The 19,305-nt window shown below is 50.3% G+C and overlaps 8 protein-coding genes across 8 annotated transcripts; 3 read left to right on the forward strand and 5 right to left on the reverse strand.

Moving 5' to 3' along the window:
- Positions 1-17: 17 nt before the first annotated feature.
- On the forward strand, positions 18-1,535 carry cox10 (protoheme IX farnesyltransferase; the record flags this gene model as incomplete). Its single annotated transcript, XM_039074232.1, has 1 exon — positions 18-1,535. The coding sequence occupies one exon, from the start codon at positions 18-20 to the stop codon at positions 1,533-1,535; it is 1,518 nt and encodes a 505-aa protein (XP_038927849.1).
- An 866-nt stretch (positions 1,536-2,401) lies between these two features.
- On the reverse strand, positions 2,402-4,586 carry LCP9604111_6324 (aspartate--tRNA ligase MSD1; the record flags this gene model as incomplete). The annotated part of the gene is made up of 3 exons (XM_039074233.1): positions 2,402-3,520; positions 3,581-4,296; positions 4,376-4,586. The coding sequence occupies 3 exons, from the start codon at positions 4,584-4,586 to the stop codon at positions 2,402-2,404; spliced, it is 2,046 nt and encodes a 681-aa protein (XP_038927850.1).
- A 953-nt stretch (positions 4,587-5,539) lies between these two features.
- LCP9604111_6325 (uncharacterized protein) lies at positions 5,540-10,389 on the reverse strand (the record flags this gene model as incomplete). Its single annotated transcript, XM_039074234.1, has 3 exons — positions 5,540-7,342; positions 7,410-9,995; positions 10,063-10,389. 3 exons carry the CDS (start codon positions 10,387-10,389, stop codon positions 5,540-5,542), a joined length of 4,716 nt encoding a protein of 1,571 aa, XP_038927851.1.
- A 465-nt stretch (positions 10,390-10,854) lies between these two features.
- On the reverse strand, positions 10,855-12,330 carry LCP9604111_6326 (uncharacterized protein; the record flags this gene model as incomplete). Its single annotated transcript, XM_039074235.1, has 3 exons — positions 10,855-11,475; positions 11,537-11,737; positions 11,788-12,330. 3 exons carry the CDS (start codon positions 12,328-12,330, stop codon positions 10,855-10,857), a joined length of 1,365 nt encoding a protein of 454 aa, XP_038927852.1.
- Positions 12,331-12,847: 517 nt separating this feature from the next.
- Positions 12,848-14,352, reverse strand: LCP9604111_6327 (FAD-binding oxidoreductase; the record flags this gene model as incomplete). Its single annotated transcript, XM_039074236.1, has 2 exons — positions 12,848-14,034; positions 14,094-14,352. 2 exons carry the CDS (start codon positions 14,350-14,352, stop codon positions 12,848-12,850), a joined length of 1,446 nt encoding a protein of 481 aa, XP_038927853.1.
- Positions 14,353-15,087: 735 nt separating this feature from the next.
- Positions 15,088-16,136, forward strand: LCP9604111_6328 (YeeE/YedE family protein; the record flags this gene model as incomplete). The annotated part of the gene is made up of 2 exons (XM_039074237.1): positions 15,088-15,375; positions 15,432-16,136. 2 exons carry the CDS (start codon positions 15,088-15,090, stop codon positions 16,134-16,136), a joined length of 993 nt encoding a protein of 330 aa, XP_038927854.1.
- A 134-nt stretch (positions 16,137-16,270) lies between these two features.
- On the reverse strand, positions 16,271-17,650 carry LCP9604111_6329 (glutaminyl-peptide cyclotransferase family protein; the record flags this gene model as incomplete). Its single annotated transcript, XM_039074238.1, has 2 exons — positions 16,271-16,277; positions 16,455-17,650. 2 exons carry the CDS (start codon positions 17,648-17,650, stop codon positions 16,271-16,273), a joined length of 1,203 nt encoding a protein of 400 aa, XP_038927855.1.
- Positions 17,651-17,920: 270 nt separating this feature from the next.
- LCP9604111_6330 (uncharacterized protein) lies at positions 17,921-18,830 on the forward strand (the record flags this gene model as incomplete). Its single annotated transcript, XM_039074240.1, has 3 exons — positions 17,921-18,140; positions 18,199-18,360; positions 18,415-18,830. 3 exons carry the CDS (start codon positions 17,921-17,923, stop codon positions 18,828-18,830), a joined length of 798 nt encoding a protein of 265 aa, XP_038927856.1.
- Positions 18,831-19,305: the final 475 nt, after the last annotated feature.

Below are 19,305 nucleotides of genomic sequence, written 5' to 3' on the forward strand. Positions count from 1 at the left end.
TGCATGACCGACCCGCCATGATCCCCCTGCGGCCATCCCTTCTACGAAGGCCTCGAGAGGCGCTATTGTGCTCGCAATGCCTCTTTGGGCCTCGTTCTGTGCGCCCCGAGGCCAATCGGGGGTTCCTATCGTCCTCGAAACGGCGGACCGGGACTGCGGATGATCAGTCCCCCTCGGTATTCCACAAATCATACTTCTCGGCCAATCGATTCTACGACGGGTCAAATATCAAAGGCGGCCTGCTTTCTTCACTTGCATCCTCCAATGCGAAAAGCAAATCAACCACTTCTTCGGCTCCCAGCGGTCCGACTGTCAGTCAGGTCAATTCGTCTGCAACAGCATCGTCCGCTGCGATTGCGACAGAAGCAACACCAGAGGAACTACCACATCGGCGGCGAAAGCGCTTGAAGGATGAAAGCAACGCAACCGGAAAACCAGAACCCAGCCTTCCGCTGGATGCCTCGGCGCAATTGTCGAACTTCTCATCCACACTCCCCATTACCTCCATCCGCCGCAAGTTGGCTGCGTATCTCGCCCTGACGAAACCGCGACTGTCCTTCTTGATCGTCCTCACCACCACCTCTGCATACGGGATGTACCCAATCTCGTCCCTGCTTACCCTCGACCCGGCTATGACCCCACTCCCCACACTTTCGACCTCGACCCTGACTTTTATATACCTGACGGTGGGCACTTTCCTGTCCTGCTGTAGCGCCAATACACTCAATATGATGTTCGAACCGAAATACGACGCACTCATGTCCCGAACGCGCAATCGTCCTATCGTTCGCGGCCTTGTCTCGCACCGGGGAGCTCTGCTCTTCGCCATTGGCACCGCCGTCACGGGCCTTTCACTCCTTTATATTGGGACTAACCCGACAACCACCGCCCTATCCGCCACCAATATTTTCTTATATGCCTTTGTATACACACCATTGAAGCGAATCCACGTAATCAATACCTGGGTTGGCGCAGTAGTTGGTGGTATCCCGCCGCTCATGGGATGGGTCGCTGCAGCAGGTCAGACGGCGACGATTGGCCATGACACATGGCGTGACATGCTTTTCAGCGAACAGAGTATCGGGGGATGGCTGCTAGGTGCAATCTTGTTCGCCTGGCAATTCCCCCACTTCAACGCCTTGTCCCATCTGATCCGCGATGAGTATAAAGCAGCCGGCTACAGGATGCTATGCTGGGTGAACCCCGCACGCAATGCACGAGTTGCTCTGCGCTATTCTATTCTGATGTTCCCCATCTCCATTGGTCTTTGGTGGGTCAATGTCGTTGGGAGTGGTTTCCTTGTCGGCAGCACTTTCGCCAATGGCTGGCTAGTCCGCGAGGCATATCGCTTTTATCAACATCAGGGTGCGAACGGTACTGCACGTGGCCTCTTCTGGGCCAGTATCTGGCAACTGCCTATTCTCTTAGTCGGCGGCCTAGTTACCAAGAAGGGTCTGTGGGATGGCGTTTGGAGGAATCTATTCGGGCAATCCGAAGAGGACGATGATGAATATCTGTACTATGAGGATGAATAAGAGTTTGAAGGCGAGAAGGCTAAGCACCATCCCCTGAGCTATCAACCGGGAGTACTTTGTCCACTGAATGAGCTTTGAACCATAAGTCTCTCGTGCTGGATATCTTCCAGCTTCATTCATCTCACAGAGCTAACTCCCCTTATCTATTCGAACCACATTTTTGTTCTGGGATTTTGTCTTATACGGCGGTTTGGAGTGGCGTTTCTTTTTCTTGACTTTGTATAACACCCGTCCTATATGGAATTCATACAGATATTTTCATTCTTGTCCTTTTCATTCTTTTTCTGCACTTTGATCAAATACCATAATATACAAGCTACTTCCCTTGGACACGAACTTCCCCGTCTACACATCCCTATGTCTGCAGAACCCTCATGTCAGCAGTAAGGCTTTGGACAGCATGGTGGACGACAATTGCAGTCTGCGACCATTCTCCAAACAAGGTCTTAATATTAGGGTATTGTCTGGGAGCCTGTTTGACGAGCTTGGCCATGGTGGGGCGGCCAGCTGCATCCATCGCTTGACAGGCAGATTTGTCGTCGATACAGCTCGCAAAACCAATGTGTGACACGCTTGAGTTAAATTATATCGACCAAACTTTGAGAGTTTCAGCACCAAAGCGGGAACCTTAGCCATTCGGCCATAAATAGTATGAGATATCTAAAAAAGGCTACACGGCGAATACGCATATCAGGAGGTTGGTGAACTCTTTGTATAATCCAGTCGATGCCGAGAGGAGAGCTATGTATTCAATGTCCTAGAATGCCAATGAAACCTCGGGTATAGTATAGTACATCAGTATAGTACAAAATGGATTGTCCACGAGGACATTGTGATATACAATGGCCAGTAACGACGGCCAACATCTACTTCCTCAACTTCAAGTGATACGTCTTCAGTGCTTCCTCGGTCATGGGACTCGGCGCTCCAACCATGGCATCGTCGCCCCCCTTGCCAGTCTTCGGGAAAGCGATCACATCACGGACGGATTCCTTGCCGAGCATAACAGCAACAAGTCTGTCAAAGCCCAGCGCAAGACCGGCATGTGGCGGACAGCCAGATCGGAGGGCATCGAGCAGATGTGAGAAGTCTGTCAACCGCTCAGCTGGCATTTTTAGGATGTCACGGAAGATGAATTCTTGCACTGCTGCGTCGTGAATACGCCGACTACCACCGCCTAGCTCGACACCGTTCACGACGAGGTCGTAGTGGTCAGCCACTGCCTGGGTCGGGTCTGTGAGGAGGAGGTCAACGTCGGCGGGGGTCTTGGGTGCGGTAAAGGGGTGGTGTGTGGACGAGAAGCCTGCTGCGCCGCCCTGACCGGGCTCTGAGTCTGAAGAGGGAGAGAAGAGGGGGAAGTCGACGACCCAGAGGAAGTCGAATCCGGTCGGGGCCGGCTTGAAGCCTACTGAGACCGAGGCAGCGTGCAGTGCACGGCGTAGATCGCCGATGGGGGTTGAGCCCCCGGAGAAAGGCGCACGGGGGCGTGCCTGCAGAACGATCAGGTCACCGTGATCAGGGTCCAACAATTCCTCGACTTGCTCGGCGGCTTCAAATCCGAAGGGCTGTAGTCCACAGAGCGGCTGCTTGCCATTGTAGACGAAGACGCCTGGGCCGCCGTCTGGGTTATTGTTGAACGGCGCACCTGCAGGGGAGTCGAGGAACTGGGTAATGAACTTGTGAGTTTCAGCGGGATTGTTGTCATTTCCTTCCACCTTGAAAGCCTCCACGATGGGATTGGCCAGGTCAGAAATCTTGCCGACTAGATCTACGGGGAGAACATGATCAAGTCGAATGATTTCCATCCCGTATCTCGTGTCCGGCTTATCAGAGCCATATTTCGCCATGACTTCCTGGTAGGGGACTTTGCGGAATGGGCCCTCCGGTGCAGGGTCTTTCATCAACGACGACCAAAGTCGGCGAATAACCCCTTCCACGGTGCGCATGACATCGTCACCTGTCGCGAAAGACATCTCCATATCAAGCTGTAGATATTCAATCAGCATACATCACCATCAACCAACCAACCATGTAGTAATCCATACCTGAGTAAACTCGGGCTGACGATCGGCACGCAAATCCTCATCCCGGAAGCAGCGCGCAAACTGATAATACCTCGGCAAGCCACTAGCCATGAGAATCTGCTTATACTGCTGCGGGCTCTGAGGCAAAGCATAAGCCAGCCCTTCCCTCCGTGTAGGCACAATGAACTCCCGAGCGCCTTCCGGCGTAGACTTGAACAACAGCGGGGTTTCAATCTCCACAAACGGCGGGCACTGCTCCTCCAGCTCCTTTTTGCAAATATTATGCGCGCGGGCGCGGAAGCGCAGTGCTTCACGCAGCTCTGCATCTGAGCGCAGCTGGAGGTATCGTTGCTCAGGTGGGAAAACCGTTTCAGGCGTCATAATTAAGTCTTTAGGAAAGTCGTTGAGGGGATGGATTTCTTCCAATGCGAGCTCCCATAGGTCTTGCATTGGTGGGTTCTCTGTCTCTGACGGCTTGGTCTTTTTCTTTTGAACTATCCCGCGCACAGCCACGGGGCTATTCACGTTCACGGTCTTGAGCTTCTCGAACGCATCGTTCTTGGCGAATGCTACAACTTGTAGGCTATGTTGCAGGGTGGGATCGGATAAGCGCACGAAGGATAGTTTCTTGGACAGATCTGCTCGATTTCCGAGGTAGCCATGTAGTACTACTTCTGTGTTTGGCTCGGCCTGTGCGAAGAACGTTTCGAAGTCGTGGGTAGCAGGAGGGAAGTCCACTGAGAGGCATCATGTATTAGCCACGGTCCTCCCAAACTATGGAGAAACCAAGCTTTTCAGCACAAGACAACCACATACCAGACCGCTTGTAAGCCTCTAAAAATTCAGGAAGCCGTTTAGAAGGCTCTTCCTGTCGCAAATAAGCCCGAGCATGGAACTGCCGGGGCGCCTGAACAGGGCTATAACATTGTCTAGGCGAAATGGCTGATCGACCCCGCAGGAGATTCGAGATCTCGATGTAGCTGGATCTCAACCGCAAATTGCGGAGCTGCACGGCAGCAATTGGCATATTTCGATTATATTGAATGCGATTGCAGCCAAATCGGAAGAAAGCAAGACATGCATGTCCGGACAACCTGATCATTAAAGCCGGCAGAAAGCCACTCCGCCCTAGAAGCGGACTAGCGCCCGCAGGAATAAAAAGCGCGGGATTTTCACTTGTTCGTTTTTCTTTTCTTCTTCATCCTTCCAAGTTTTATACTTGTGAGTATTGCTGTTCCCAGCCCTTTCAATGGGCATTATTGATCGTTGTACTGACTGTTTGACAGAATGATGAAAGCCTAGTGTGTTATATATGAGACAGTCTCTGCCCTCTGAGACGTGCGGCTCTCTCTCTTCGGGGAGCTTAAGGGCTGTACGAATCGAGGGTAGGGTATGTGATATATGCGTTCGGCATACCAACCTTGTTTACACAACGGACGCGATGAAGGCATCTCTGATCCATTTACAAGACTTGAAGGTGTAACCATGGGCTTTAGGCCATGGTTTGAGGGTTCCTCTTGAAGCAGGGAGAGATGGATGTTGGACAATGTTGGTGACAGCTCGTTCATATCCGATGTCCTCTCTCTCGGCTCTTAGATTCGCATCTAGCTAGCTATACCTCATCCTCCCCTATGTATGGGCTCTTCTCAACAGTAGGATTATACCAGGGTCAATTGTATCAGAGGCACAAGTGCCTCCGTCATGGTTGAACTCTCCTTAAATCCACTTATAAGAAGAGATTGGATGTTTGAACAAATATCACGGACTTCAATATTCAGTACTTCCCGCATGTAACTACGTCTTGTGTTTGACATAGCACGACTAACATAGCCATCGTTATAACGATCTAGCTCTTCGTCAAGGTTAAATTTTGAATCGCAACGACATATTTTGATATGCTGATTTCTCCCAGCAAGTAATCTATAGAAAACAAACCACTCCTAAATACAGTCCCCTCATCGAATATTTCAGAACACCCTTTCACGCAAAGATCATTTTCTCTAACACCTCCTTCTCCCCACTATTGTCAACGAGATTCTTAAACACGCCACCCTCAATCCCCATAAGATCTCTGGGCGTGCCAAACTCGGCCGCTTTCCCAGCATCCATAACAAGAATGCGATCAAAGTCTGCAATGGTGCTAAGCCGGTGTGCAATAACCAGCAGCGTGGTGGCATTGCGGCCGAATTCCGCACGGATAGACGTCTGTATCAACGCATCGGTCTCCATATCAACAGCCGAGGTGGCCTCATCTAGAACCATAATCTTAGGCCGCGAGACGATGGCACGGGCGAGACAGAGCAGCTGGCGCTGACCCTGGGAGAGGTTGAGACCACCCTCAGAGATTGTTGCAGAGAGAGAGGTGAAAGCGTTAGAGTTGGTTTTCTGGACCGTCGCTGGTGTCGTGGTGCCCGTTTCGCTGGCCTGGCGGGGTGTGGCAGTCCGCGATGTGAGGGTGAGCTCGTCGTCGTCGGCCTCAGATATGAGGTGCACGCGTGCTAGCGCATCGTAGAGTTCCGTATCGCTGTATTCATCGAACGGATCTAGATTTGATCGCACCGTGCCGGAGAATAGCACTGGGTCTTGTGGGATGATTGCAAGTCGGCTACGGAGATCGTGCAGTTTGATCTTGGAGACATCAAGTCCGTCGATGAAAATCTGACCCGAGCGTGCCTCTAGGAATCGGAAGAGTGCAAGCGTCAACGAGGACTTGCCAGCCCCTGTACGTCCAACGACACCTACCCGCTGGTTCTTCTCCACTGAGAAGCTGAGCCCGTTTAATACCGGGGGAAGATCCGGTGCGTAGCCCACCACAAGATCGTGGACCTCAAGATGGCCCTCTGTGGGCCAAGCCGCAGGTGCATCGGCACCTCCTTGGTTCTCGATCTCGATGTTGGAATACTCGATAACACGCTCTATGGCGTTCATATTCAATTCAATGTTAGCGTATTGCCTCAATGCCATCGTGATTGCAGCGTTATACTGCAGGGCAAAGCTGAGAGCAAAACCCGCAAGTGAAGCGCTCACACCCGGCAGATAGACCACGAGCCCAGCAGTGACAGTTGAGAAGATAGCACCGATGATGCTCATGCGGAATGCGAGCCAGCGGTTGAACAGCCACAAGTTCCACCATGCTTGCGCATGGCGATTGATCTTGTTGAACATGATTTCGATGTAGGTGTCTGGCTTGCTGAAGGCACGAATGGTGATCAGGCCAGCGAGACTAGACCCAAACTGCTCAAACACGGGGCTTTTCGCAGTGCTCTCAAGACGTTTGACTTGACGGGCACCTTCCAAATAGGATACGGCCAATTTCAGACAGATGAGCAACAGGACTATGCCGAGCAAGATCACCATCCAGTCGACAAGCATCCCCGCAATCATTATTGCGAAAACATCTAGTAGCTTACCCACGAAGAACCCGATGTCGTATCCGATTCGTGAATCGATTGAGTGAAAGTCGGCTGTGAAGCGGTTGAGAATTCGCCCCAATGGGACAGTGTCTAGCCACCGGAGTGGCGCGCGGAGGATAGCATAAATCAAGCCATTGAAAAGGTTCCTCGAGGCCCGCACCGAAGCCGAAAGAATGCAGTAATAACGGACTGTCCCTATTATACAGGCAGTGATCGAGATAGCAGCATATACTCCTAGGTACATATAGAGGTCGTCATGTTGTGGGACCGGTGCAGTTTCTCGCATAGTATGCTGCAATAGGACACTGTATTGCTCAGGGTGTGCTTTAGTATTGGAGGATGAACTTGTCCAAACATTGATCCACCAAGACTGTGATAGATAAGAATCAGATAAAGGACAATGACAAGGGGACTGTCATAGGATTTCATGCACTTACCCGTCCAACCATGAGGGACGAAAACATTAAGTAGACCGAGAGCGTCACCAACCAATAGACCACAGAGCCACCTTTATTCAAGAAAGAAATGTAAACTGCTAGCCGCACAGAACCGGTTTCTCGTTTTTCATCTTCAACAAATTTCTTCGGTTTCGTCTGTGTAGTAGCAATTCCATTTCCGTTGGAAGCTGAGCCATTTGTGGCTATGTTCGGTTTTTGATGGGATGTATTAGAGATCACCTTTTGGAGAGTTGTCTCCTCATCGTTAAAGAATTCACGGTCTTCTCCATCTGCAACAAGATCCGCTTGTTCTGTGGCATGTTCCTTACCAAGGATATCCTCTAAATGATGTGATTCCTTCAGGTCATCAATGGTACCTGCATATTTGATACGACCATTCTCCAACAGTACGGAGTAGTCCGTGCGAGGAAGGCATAGTGCAACATGGTGAGTAACCAAAATGCGAGTTCGATTTTGACCGAGCTTGCCGGTGAGAGCTTGCTCAAAGACATGACGACCTGTGTGGGCATCGAGAGCGCTGAAGATGTCATCCATGATAAGTATGCCAGCCCTAGAGTATAATGCGCGGGCGAAGGAAATACGCCAGCGTTGACCACCACTTAGATTCACACCATTCGCACCAATATCAGTCATATCGCCGTCTGGCAACATCTCAAAATCTTTTTCCAGAGCACAAGCAAAGATGACCTCTTGGTATCGCTCTGCATCGTCTGGGAGTCCAAAGAGAACGTTTGCTTTGATTGTAGCATTCTCGATCCATGGCGTCTGAGCAACATAGGCAATGGCCGAGTCGATAATCCAATTTGCCTTTGTCGCAAGGTGGTCAAATCGGTCTTTAATGGGAGGTGGAACGGGTACCTTTATCGTTCCTGCGAGGACATCACATTCACCCATGATCGACGAGAGGAGCAGGCTCTTTCCAGAGCCAGTTCTGCCCGATACCACGCTTAGACTCTTCGTTGGGAATTTCAAGGTCATGTCACGCAGAACGAAACGATCCTCTAAATCTTGGATATCTTCTGCCTCCGCAGGCCATGCAGCAGAGACGTCCTCGAAAGCGATATAATCAGCAGGGACAGTATTGACGACATTTTCGGGCGTAGCCAGAAATTTGTCGATACGTTCCGAGCTGACCTTCGCCTCCAGACCCATCGACATCAGCTCCGGGATAACAGCGAGGGCCACCTCGAGAGAATTGAAGACTGCCATAGCCGTGAAAGCCACAGAAGGTGACAAAGTACCATTGATAATGGCGTATGTAGTCAACGAAACAGCGGATAATCCGACGGGACCGAGAACCCAGATCGCAAGCAGGCCAATATCAGCAAGAAAAGAAGCCCACAATGCACCAAGTTCGGTTTCTCGCGTATCCCGGACACGCTCCTGCCATTGTTCCTCCAGAGCTGAGAATTTGATTTGGCGGATTCCCTGCAGCACTTCGGTAACGATCGCCAGCTTCTGGTCACGGGATTTCATCAATCGGTCCTGGGCATTCGAATATTTTCTAGCTGCGTATACATTCAATGGTGTGACAAGAAGAGAGACCGAAAGACCGGCAAAGGCACTGCGCCAGCCGAGGATTTGGACCAGAAAGGCGGCACCGATCATGATTCTGAAGATCGCCTGTGGGATAATGTAGTTGAGAGAGGCAAAGTCGGAAACTCGCCGAGAATCCACGGCCACATGGTTGATAATACTCTGGCGGCTCTTCTTTAACACATGATCGTCATCGTCGTCGACTTCGGCTGATCCTTTGCTGGAATTATCGGAATTATCTGGCTTGGACTTCTTTGTATGCTTCACATCCTTCCGTCGCATGGCTTTGGCAAATATAACTGCTGACAGCTCTGCGTAGATCGGAACCCCAAGTCTAGAATAGACCACCCAGATAAGCCACGCCTCCACGCTCGAGGCAACGAACAACAACCCACCCAGGGCCAGGACCCAGATATACGATGCTCCGACATTCCAATCCGGGGTATCGCGCAGTTCGAGTGTCTTCAAGATTTGAAAAAGGGCGACCTGTGGTCCAAAGCTCAGAAAGCAAATCGTCAGACTAAGCGTAGTTTGGACGAGCAGTGATCTCCAATGCGCAGCGACAATCGCTACCCACAATTTCCGGTTCTGTCTGGCAGTTTCGAATTTCTCACAGAGAAAAGCAGCACGGTTCGATGCTGTAAGCCTGGGGATATCGTCCAAATCCATAGTCTTGTGCTTCACTGCGTAGTTTAGCAAGCCATTGGCCCAGCTGAAAGTGAAGCGGCTGAGTAGCGAGACCGAAAGCTCCCGCTCAACCAGCTTATCTTCATAGTAAATATCAGGACGACGCGGTAGTAGAACACATGGTACGGCGCGAAGAGCAGCGCAAGCAATTTGAGCCAATTGCAACCCGACCCAAAGTCGCCCATGCGGAAGGCCAAGTCGGGAGAATATCAAGATGCCCAGTTCAATGCCCGGAACCGCAATGGTAATGATACTGCCCCAGAAAGCAAAGTGGCCGAGAACATATCGGCTTGTCGGTCGGGGCTCGGCGAAGAAAGCAACAGCTTGAATAGCGAGCAGAATCTAGAAAGAATAAGAATTAGCTATTAAGCTTGGCTTAAATCGAACGGTTGTCGGGGTTTCTACATACCCACACTCCAAACTGCAGCCATACCAATGGCGTGGAATTGGTAATGGCGAGCTTCAATGTCGCAAGCACAGCCGATGCGAGGGTGACCAGAAATCCGGCGATGGAGAACAGGGCAATGGCAATCCGTTGCCATTTATCAGAGAATTCTCGGAGGGATTCCTCGGTCGCTTCGCCATCTTCATCGCGGTAGACGTCTTTGGCTAGTTGGATGGGCTCATAATCGCGCGATTTGCGTGCAATGCGGTGGGCAATACTCCGAATGGCTGGTATGCTATCCAGAGCAACTAGCGACAATGCTAGATAGGTAGATGTCGCCAAGTAGGCCATATTTTTCAGAGACAAAAAACGAAAGACAAGAGAGAAAGGCAGACAAAAGAAATATCATGGCGTTATCAGCCCCCGACTATAGCGAATACGCTTGCGCATGCTAGCGCAAGCTATAGTGACATCGAGCGGGGGAAATAGACCGATCTCAGACCGCCAGTGACTCAAAGGCCTCGCATTCATAATAAATATTAACTGACAGATTTCGCTCTCGGGCTGTGTATTGAGTCACACGCATGCACTATATCCTGCAGATCTCGTGTTCAAGAGTCACTGTTTGGCTGCACATCCCCTGTAGAACTCCCGGGCTCCGAGATTGGAGGTATTGCGCGGCATGTGCCGAATAGTATATCCTGTACTCTCTACGGAGTAAGCACTAAGCAGTTAGAGCAATTGCTCACTTTTGCCTCTTCCAATCCCAGCGAAATCCATACGTCCCCACTTGTATAGCTTGTACCCATTCTCCGTCTAATGCAGGACCGGCCTCCACCCGCGTCTCGGCACAAACTCATCCACGGCCTCGTCATCCAAGACGTCGCGCCCCAATCGCGCCGTAATAATACTCCGCTCAGCCTCCGGTCCGTGCACGTAAAACGGCTCGAAGCCTTGTCCGACGGGTTTAGGGATCCACGTTCTTTTCCTGCCTCTTTCCTTCGACCCCTCACTTGGATTTCTTATGATCGGCTCAAATCCAGAAGCTTCCCGGTCTAAACTGAGGTACCACCGCCGTTGGTGGATCGAGCCGATCGTGTTGTTGGACCCTGGGTAGGCGTTGTTTCTTTGGATTTCAATGTCGGCGGTGTGGGTATCGTCTGGACGTGCATGCCTAGCCGGGCCGGTCTGAGACTCGGGTTGAGATCGTTGCGGTGTTGGATCCCCACTTGATTCTTGCTGACCAGGTGGCGGCGAAGGCGATCCAGAGTCCGAGGTCGACGGCGCTTGTGGTACCGTTGGCCTGGATGGGTGTCGACGACGCCGTTTGGGGCCTTCGCGGATCGGCCTCGCGAAATCGGTTGTTTTATCCATCCGCAGAATAATAGTGTAGTCCTTTGGTAAACGGGTTCCATGAAGTCGGAGTCGGATTTTGCGCTTGGTGTTTCAGTGTTAGAGGAGTCTATTCAGTGTCTCCATGGTACAGGGATATACCTACATTCTGAAAAGCTTCTCGCAACTTGGCACTATCTGAGATCTGCTCTTCCGGTGCAACGTGACTATCTTCGGAGTTCTCTGATCGAGAATCATCGGTCTCCGGGCCAGATTGGTCCATTTGATAAGGTAGAATTTCATATTCTCCAGTATCCCAGATAATAAGACTCCCCGTTTTGTAGGAAGCCGTTTCAATGAGATGATTCTGTGAAGATGTAAGTATTGCTATTATACCATCTCAGATCATCAACCCACCCATAGACAATGGATTCGAGTTTCAGTTGCATTCCGGTTTAATCGCTGGCTATTCGGATCCCCAGGCATCCCATACATAACCGACCAACTCACAGAGCTAGTCTCTGAGAACTGGAGGCGAAGATCGTAATGCGGCCCTGCGATGGGATGGTCATGTTGATGAATGACGAAATGACGTCCTTCTGGGTGCTCGTTTCGTCTATACAGCTCGATCCATTCTTTGATGGGCAGCCGTGGTAATGACTGTTTTGGAGGTGGGCGAACGTATTCTTTGAGCTTTGCGGAAATCGTGCTCAGATGGTCGATCACTTCAACCTGGCCTGCTTCGATGGCAGCGAGGCTGGGTGAAGTGTTTAGTTGTGATACGTTCGGCGGGATGGAGTCTCTTCCATCTCCATCCTTGACACATTTGATGGATGATCTCTTTTTTGGCGGAGAGACAGGCGTATTAAGGCTCATGAGAATTGGACGCTCGTCATTTAGCGGAATTTCTTGTCTCAGCTCATGGTCTGGGCTAGTTTCTGGGCTGCAAGCGCGTTTCATGATTAGAGCACCGGAGCCGAGGGACGTCGTAGCCGGTATCAAGCGAGAGTTAGAGCCGTGACATGCATCGAAGCAGTGGTATTGTTTGATTCGACTACAACCTGCATGACTTTTTATAGATGGAAACTTGAGTTGATCTCCTGCGGCCACAAATGGCTTAGTAACAAGCTTGACTTCCAAATTTGGAAGCTTTCGGTCAACGACGTCAGAGGTATGAGACTCGATGTATACGAAGCTACATATTAATATCGTGAGATTACAGGTGGTGAGAGCGAATTCCGAGACAGAAAAGTTCTAGCCAATTGAATAAGTCACCAATCAATTATATATCTACGACTGATACCTTTTTTATCTTCAGAATCATATCTAACTTTTCATAAAGAATGTTCAAATTCATTTCAATTTAAGACTACATGCCCGCGAAATACAAAAAAAGCAATACTGGCAAGGCTAGAGTTATTGCAGTGCCTGTCAATAAAACATATGAAACTGGAGCCCAATTTCTCCCCAAGCAGCCCTAATTGTGAGAATTGAGAATGGGATTAACAGCCACGCTCTGTGGGTTATGGAAGACATCCTTCGGATCAATGAGAGTCTTGATACTCTGAAGCCGTCCAAGATTGGATCCCCAGTAGGCCATCTGGCCATTCTCGAGGTAGGGATCGACATATCCCGGATAGGAACGCAGAGGACCGGGTGGTCGATTTTGTATCACCACTTGATGCAAGCGATCGAGGAACCTCCTGGCAATGAATGCAGGAGGCTCAAAGCCGACAACAGCATAGGATTGCATCCACATGACAGCATCACGGTGAACATAGGCCGTGGCATTCATGGGAACATCGTTGGTTGCGCCACCTTCTAGGTCGAAAATAACCCACCAGTTTTGACTGCCCTTCGGTGCGGTGTCGAGATATGTAAACAAGGCGACTAGGGCGTGCTCGGTGAATAGTTCGTCAACTGTGAACGATACTGACTTGGAGTAGAACGACGTAAGTAACGCTCCGCCGATCGAGACAAGATAATTCTCAGCCGCGTGGGCTACCAAGGCTAGCCAATTCGTAATATATGCCACATTGCCATTGTTTTGGATTGGAAGATTGTTTTCCAGCTCAAATTCATGGAACTCTTCTCTAGTTCCGAAGAAGCTGCCCGTGATCACAATCCCGCCCTGGAAGATTGTGAGCTCGGTGGAATAATTCCGCGTAATATTAGGCTTTGCCACGACGGATTGCCAAGCTTTGAAGAGTTTGACTTTGTCAAGAACATCCCCTTGGCTGAATGTATACGTGTATTGCACAGCGCCCTTAGGAATTTCCTGAGTGCGAACTTTGAACTCAGTGACGATGCCAAAGCTGGCTGCCGCACCCTTGATAGCCCAGAAGATGTCCTGGTTCTGCGTTTCCGATACTGTCACAATGCTGGAATTGGCCAGGACTACTTCAGCCTCCAGAACATGATCCAGCGCAGTTCCCCATTGTCGCGACATGAGACCGAGGCCACCAATGGTGAAATGACCACCAACGCCGACCTGTGGACAAGATCCGTGTGACATTGCTCTACCACCTGCATGCAAAAGGCGGTCTTGGAGATCACCCAAATTTGTGCCTGCCCCAATCGTGGCGATATGAGTGTCCGGGTCCATTGAGAATTTCTGGAAGTCTTTCAGGTCGACGACGACATGACCATCGGCTCCTCCAAGACCTACCATAGTACGGTTGGTTTAGCAAGGGTAGGTTTGGATCAAGGATATACTTCCATACCGTAATTGCCATAGCTGTGACCTCCACTGTAAGCTTGCACCTGATAGTTTCCTTTGACAGCACAGCGCACAATTTCAGCGACCTGGGTCGTATTCTTCGGATAGGTGATCACCTCAGGGTGAACAGGAATGGCCAAGTTATAGGATGGCAGGGCCCGGAATTCATATAGAAGATCTCCCCGAAAGGTTGCCATATTGGGGTTTCCTCCCACAGCGGCCATGAAGCACTCACGGCCGACGACGCTGGATGTGTTCCCCATTCTGAACGAGAATGAAAATTGAGGGTTGTTCCAATATGGTCAAGTTGAATGATGTATCTGGAAGAAAAAAACAACATATGGAAGGAGCTCCATAATGACCAATGGAACATATAGAAGGGGCTGGATTGCGACTGCTTTACGAGAGGTCTGCTGCTCACTCCGACGTCTCATTTTCGGTGCCACAGTTGTTACATATGTCACGATTGTCACATTCATTGATAATACTCAGGAGGTCTCCTGATTCTTTGAAGACATTCGTCTAGAGATTGTTACTCCAGTCGTCTTGTCATGCTACTGTGTGTAGGGGCTGGTGTCACACGGCGAATTAGTATACGAAAGCGCTTGAGGTGATGATATCGAGGGTAAATGTTCGAATAGGATGGTCAACCAATGAGCTCATAATGGCCTACGTGAATACCGAGAGATGCCGAAAGAAAATGCTCGGGGACCACTATATTTATAACGGCGACGTGGGTGGTCCCCGATCCGGAAATCCCTTTTGACATGGAAGAATATGGAAAGCTTATCTTGACTCCTTTGTTCCTTTGCTTTTTTTTAAGAAAACACTGAATTTGAGAAGATCCCCGGTTATAGATCTTTCCCCCCTGCATTCCCTGGGCGTTCCTATACTGCAGCTATCATAAAAATCCCCGTCAAACCCCAGATTACACTTCCCGCAATGACATCAGGAAAAAAATCTGGATAACAAAGACGAATCCGCAGAGCATCAACATCATGTTCACCCCAATTCATACCACGCTGGGCGCACTGTTACTATTCCACGGCTCGTCAGGCCTGCTCATACACAACGGCGCCGTCTTCGGCATCTCCTCTCTCTTATCCGGGTGCGCCTTCAGCCCGAGTCGTGACAATGTGCCCATCATCGCGGGTTTGGTATCCAGTATTGTGCCGGTGTACTTGCTGGCACCATCACTGATCCCGAACTATCCCGCGTCGCCACACTCCTGGGCTTCTGCTGCAGCAACGTTGGGAGTGGGCTTCCTATTGGGGTGGGGAACAAAGGTGAGGAGTATCGGACATAATTGCAAAACCAGGAACAAGTTGACTAAGTGAAGCAGAACGGTCAAGGCTGTACCTCCGGACACATGCTGTGTGGCCTTTCGCGTCTCTCGCCCCGCTCATTGATTGCAACCGCCATATTTTTCACAACTGCATTGCTCACGGCGAACATTGTCAAGGGCAGATCCAACATCCCGTCCTGTGGTACGACCCCGTGCTATGCTCCAGTGTATCCATCTGAGTCGGAGTTAGGCTTCATGGCTGGTGCAGTGCTGCTGGCGGGTATAACAAACTTTATCGTTGTCCCCCGGAAAGCCCGCCGGTCGGAGGAATCTAGGGTCATCTATTCCTATGTGACAGGGTTGGAATTTGGTCTGGGTCTTTTCATATCTGGAATGGCGGACCCAGCAAAGGTGCTCAGGTTCTTTGCCTTCTTGACTGACCCATCCCGATTTGATCCGTCGCTAGCGCTGGTCATTCTATTTGGAATTGGACCATCCCTGATTATTTTCCTGATTCAGAAACCAGGCCAAGCGGTCGAAAAGGGAAAGCCTGTTGCAAAGCCTACCCTTGCTGAGAAATGGCGACTCCCGACGGCCACGGTGAGTGACATAGATTGGCGGTTTGTTATAGGTGCTGCGACGTTTGGACTAGCCTGGGGACTGGAAGGTGTATGCCCAGGCCCCGCAATCTTGCGGACAATCCTGCAACCAACTTGGGGTTTGATCACCATGGGTGGATACATGCTGGGCAACCTCATTTAAAGGGAATGGGATATAGAGATTATAGAAAATTAATTATCCATTAGCTTTGTCGAACTTTGGCGTGTTCTCGGGGGAATAAAGTCGTAATCGGTGCATAACGGTGCAAGAAAAGAAAGTATGGAAGTCCGGAGATCTCAGGAGCTGCATCAGAGGTTTGATTAGCAAAGGAAATAATACCATAAGATATGTACAAATTCGGTTCAAGTGAGAATAGATGCCATTGATCTGTGAATAAATGCATTGGGTATATAACAGAGGGAAAAGACTAGACAGGGAACCGAAAACACAGAGGGGTGAGTAAACGGAAGAATGGCTTACAACTCAGTCTTTCTGTCCATGCGAAGCGCTTCCAACTTGGCCGATTCGTCGTCACTGCGCGGACTAGGGGCCGATGGATGGCCAAAGTACCCTTCCAACTCCATCCACTCAGCAACGAAGCCAGTAACTAGCATGCTCCAGTCCTCGACGGTATCCAAATCTAAATGCTCACCGTCATCGTCGATTGTATGCCAAACAGGAGGGAATCCCTTGAAGGGGGCATAGTCGATAAGATGGAGGATCTCAACTCCCTTTGCGAGGAAAGGAATGTGATCATCCTGGATGCCACCCATAGGTGAGAGCGTGTGCCCATCCTTCTCGGTATCGACGAACCACGGATCAGCCGAGACAGACTTGAACTGCTTCAATGTCTTGAACCGCTTTTCAAGGTCGCCCAAGCTTTGATAGGCCCAGTGAGTGGTCTCATACCAAGATTGAATTGTCGGGGATTTCGAGCCCAGCAGATCCAAAAGGACAAAAAGAGATATAGATGACAGAGGACCCTTGAATTCCGACATCGCGGGATAGACTTGGTCATCCCAATGTGTAGCCAAGGCACGAGCTCCGTAGAGAGAATCGGTAGAAGTCCATTCTTGAAAGGCTTCTTCGCCATCTAAGAATATAACCTGAAGGCCCCGCTCCTCTTCGAGGTAGTTATATAGTCCCTGCTCCTTCAACGCGGACCATTTCTTCTCCAGCGCGGCTTCAATGCTGCGCATGGCATGCATAATCATCGCACATGGCGCAGCACTGTCGATCCCCCCGATGAAGCCTTTCGGTTCTATTTTGCTGTCATAATGGGCGACAAGAGTGAGCCGGCCAACGTCACCAACCGAGGCCCAAGGAGGATCGCGAGTAGCGATGAAGTTTCGGAAGGGCACCTCCTTCCCCTTTGATAGTGGCGTTTTAGCTGTAGAGTTCTGGATCTCAATAGTCCATTTGGGCAATGTGGTTCGAAAAAAGTCGGCGAAGTGATTGAGCACCGCGGTGGAGCCGGGGGTGCCAGGGACGCGGGTCCTTAGTATAGGTGAGAGCAGAGCGCCATTGTGAATATCGAAGTCGTTGTTGGGGCGTAGGAGCTCGGTCAGCGTCTTATCCGATATTTTCTCGTATGCTTCCACACACGCTAGAAGCATGACAAAAAGCCCTAGCCAAAGTGACACATTGCCAGGCGGGATGCGATAAGCCGGAGACATGGCGTTGAAGGAAAGCTCGCGCTAACTGCTCATGACCTGCATCAAAGCAATGATCGGATAAATCTCAAGCCTAGTCCAGCCAGATAATCAACAATATCATAAGGTATGAGATCAAAGGAGAATGTGTCAAAGACCTGGCAGGGGTCAGCTCATCTAGCAATCCAGACGGAGCGGAAGCTAAGGCGGTCACCTTTTTGCCGGCCCCGATTTATTGGGAGATCGATCAATGTCAATGTCTAAATTCCAAGCCAACTACAACACATAGACACAATGCGACTTCAAATTTTACTTCACCCTCAATTACGCACAACTCTACCAGAGTGTGCCCAGCGCAGTCTTCGGAGGAACGTCTGGGTTCGGTTCAAGTCACAGATCCCTCGGCCATCGCAGAAGCATCTTTCGCCATTACCCAAGTCGAAGGAAACCGTCCCAGCTACGCGTTCTCCAGTAACAAGGACGCTCACACCGCCAAAGACAACCACCAGGACAGGTACCGTGAACCCTCCCGGCCAGTTGTTAGACGTGCGTGTGCTGAGCTATAGTTACAGGACCACCTGAACGTATCTTAGTGTACTACGGAGGAACGGGTAGAGCTATCTTTCTGGGGACGCTACGAATCACCACGGTACTCCTATTTGGTGCAGCGTGTCTACTCGTTGCACCAGCATGCTCCGTGGCTGACGATTACCCCTGGTATAGCACACCTGCGGGTAAGCTAATTGAACATCCACATCGCCTGAGCGTCTATGCTGATTTTACCTCAGTGATTGCCGCTGGTGCCCTCCCGATGATATTTGTCTCCTATACTGCGGCGCCATATGTAAATTTCATCCATCTGGCGTTGCCGGCCTTTGCGAGGAAGTCCCGTGAAGCTGCCGTCCAGTATGCAAAAGACCTGCCTCCGACGGCCGTGCTGTATCTCACCAGCATGCGATTCAACACCATTCCTCGGCAAACAGCTGTTCGAATAGGAGACCTCGTTCCATTTAAAGAGACCTTGCGGCCCGTCACATTCCAGAATCTGAATCCGTCGCCGCAACGATGGTGGCAGGGCAGAGCTCCGACCCAGTTCTATACTGGAACTCACAGCAAACCCGGGAGACAAACATCGGCTTTCTACCCAGAATTGTGGAATGGAATCTACGAGCAAATTCAGAAAGCCAAGTCGCAGCCTCGTTGATCGAATATATACCCGCCACTTGATGGCTGCCGATATTAATGGTCAGATGCCCATTTCTCTCAGTTGGTTGATCGACGGAGCTAAGTTTCAGTCACTCTAATCGAAGACGTTTGGTTGGATATCAATTGACAATTAGACACGCCAGACTTATTTCACGACATCCATTTACCCTAAGGTTTTGGATCTTTGTCATATAGAAACTATCCATATGAAGTCTCAGTCACGCGTTAACGAAAGAAGTCATTTGCCCTTCTTTAGGGGAAAATTCGTCCGTTCATATAGTGTCGATATGCCTCAACCCTCATCTAGCTCTCATCTTAAGCAACTCTGAACCAAAGGTTCTCAAAGCAAACATATTGCCTCTTACAGTAGCTCGTGATTGAACGTCCGGACGTTAAATATCCGTCATTTCCAACTCGGCTGATGTTCTCTTTCTTCATCCACCTCCGCGTTAACGGTTTCACTTAACGTTTTC

The sequence above is a fragment of the Penicillium roqueforti genome, assembly GCF_015533775.1.
Source record: "Penicillium roqueforti strain LCP96 04111 chromosome Unknown scaffold_16, whole genome shotgun sequence".
NCBI lineage: Eukaryota > Fungi > Ascomycota > Eurotiomycetes > Eurotiales > Aspergillaceae > Penicillium > Penicillium roqueforti.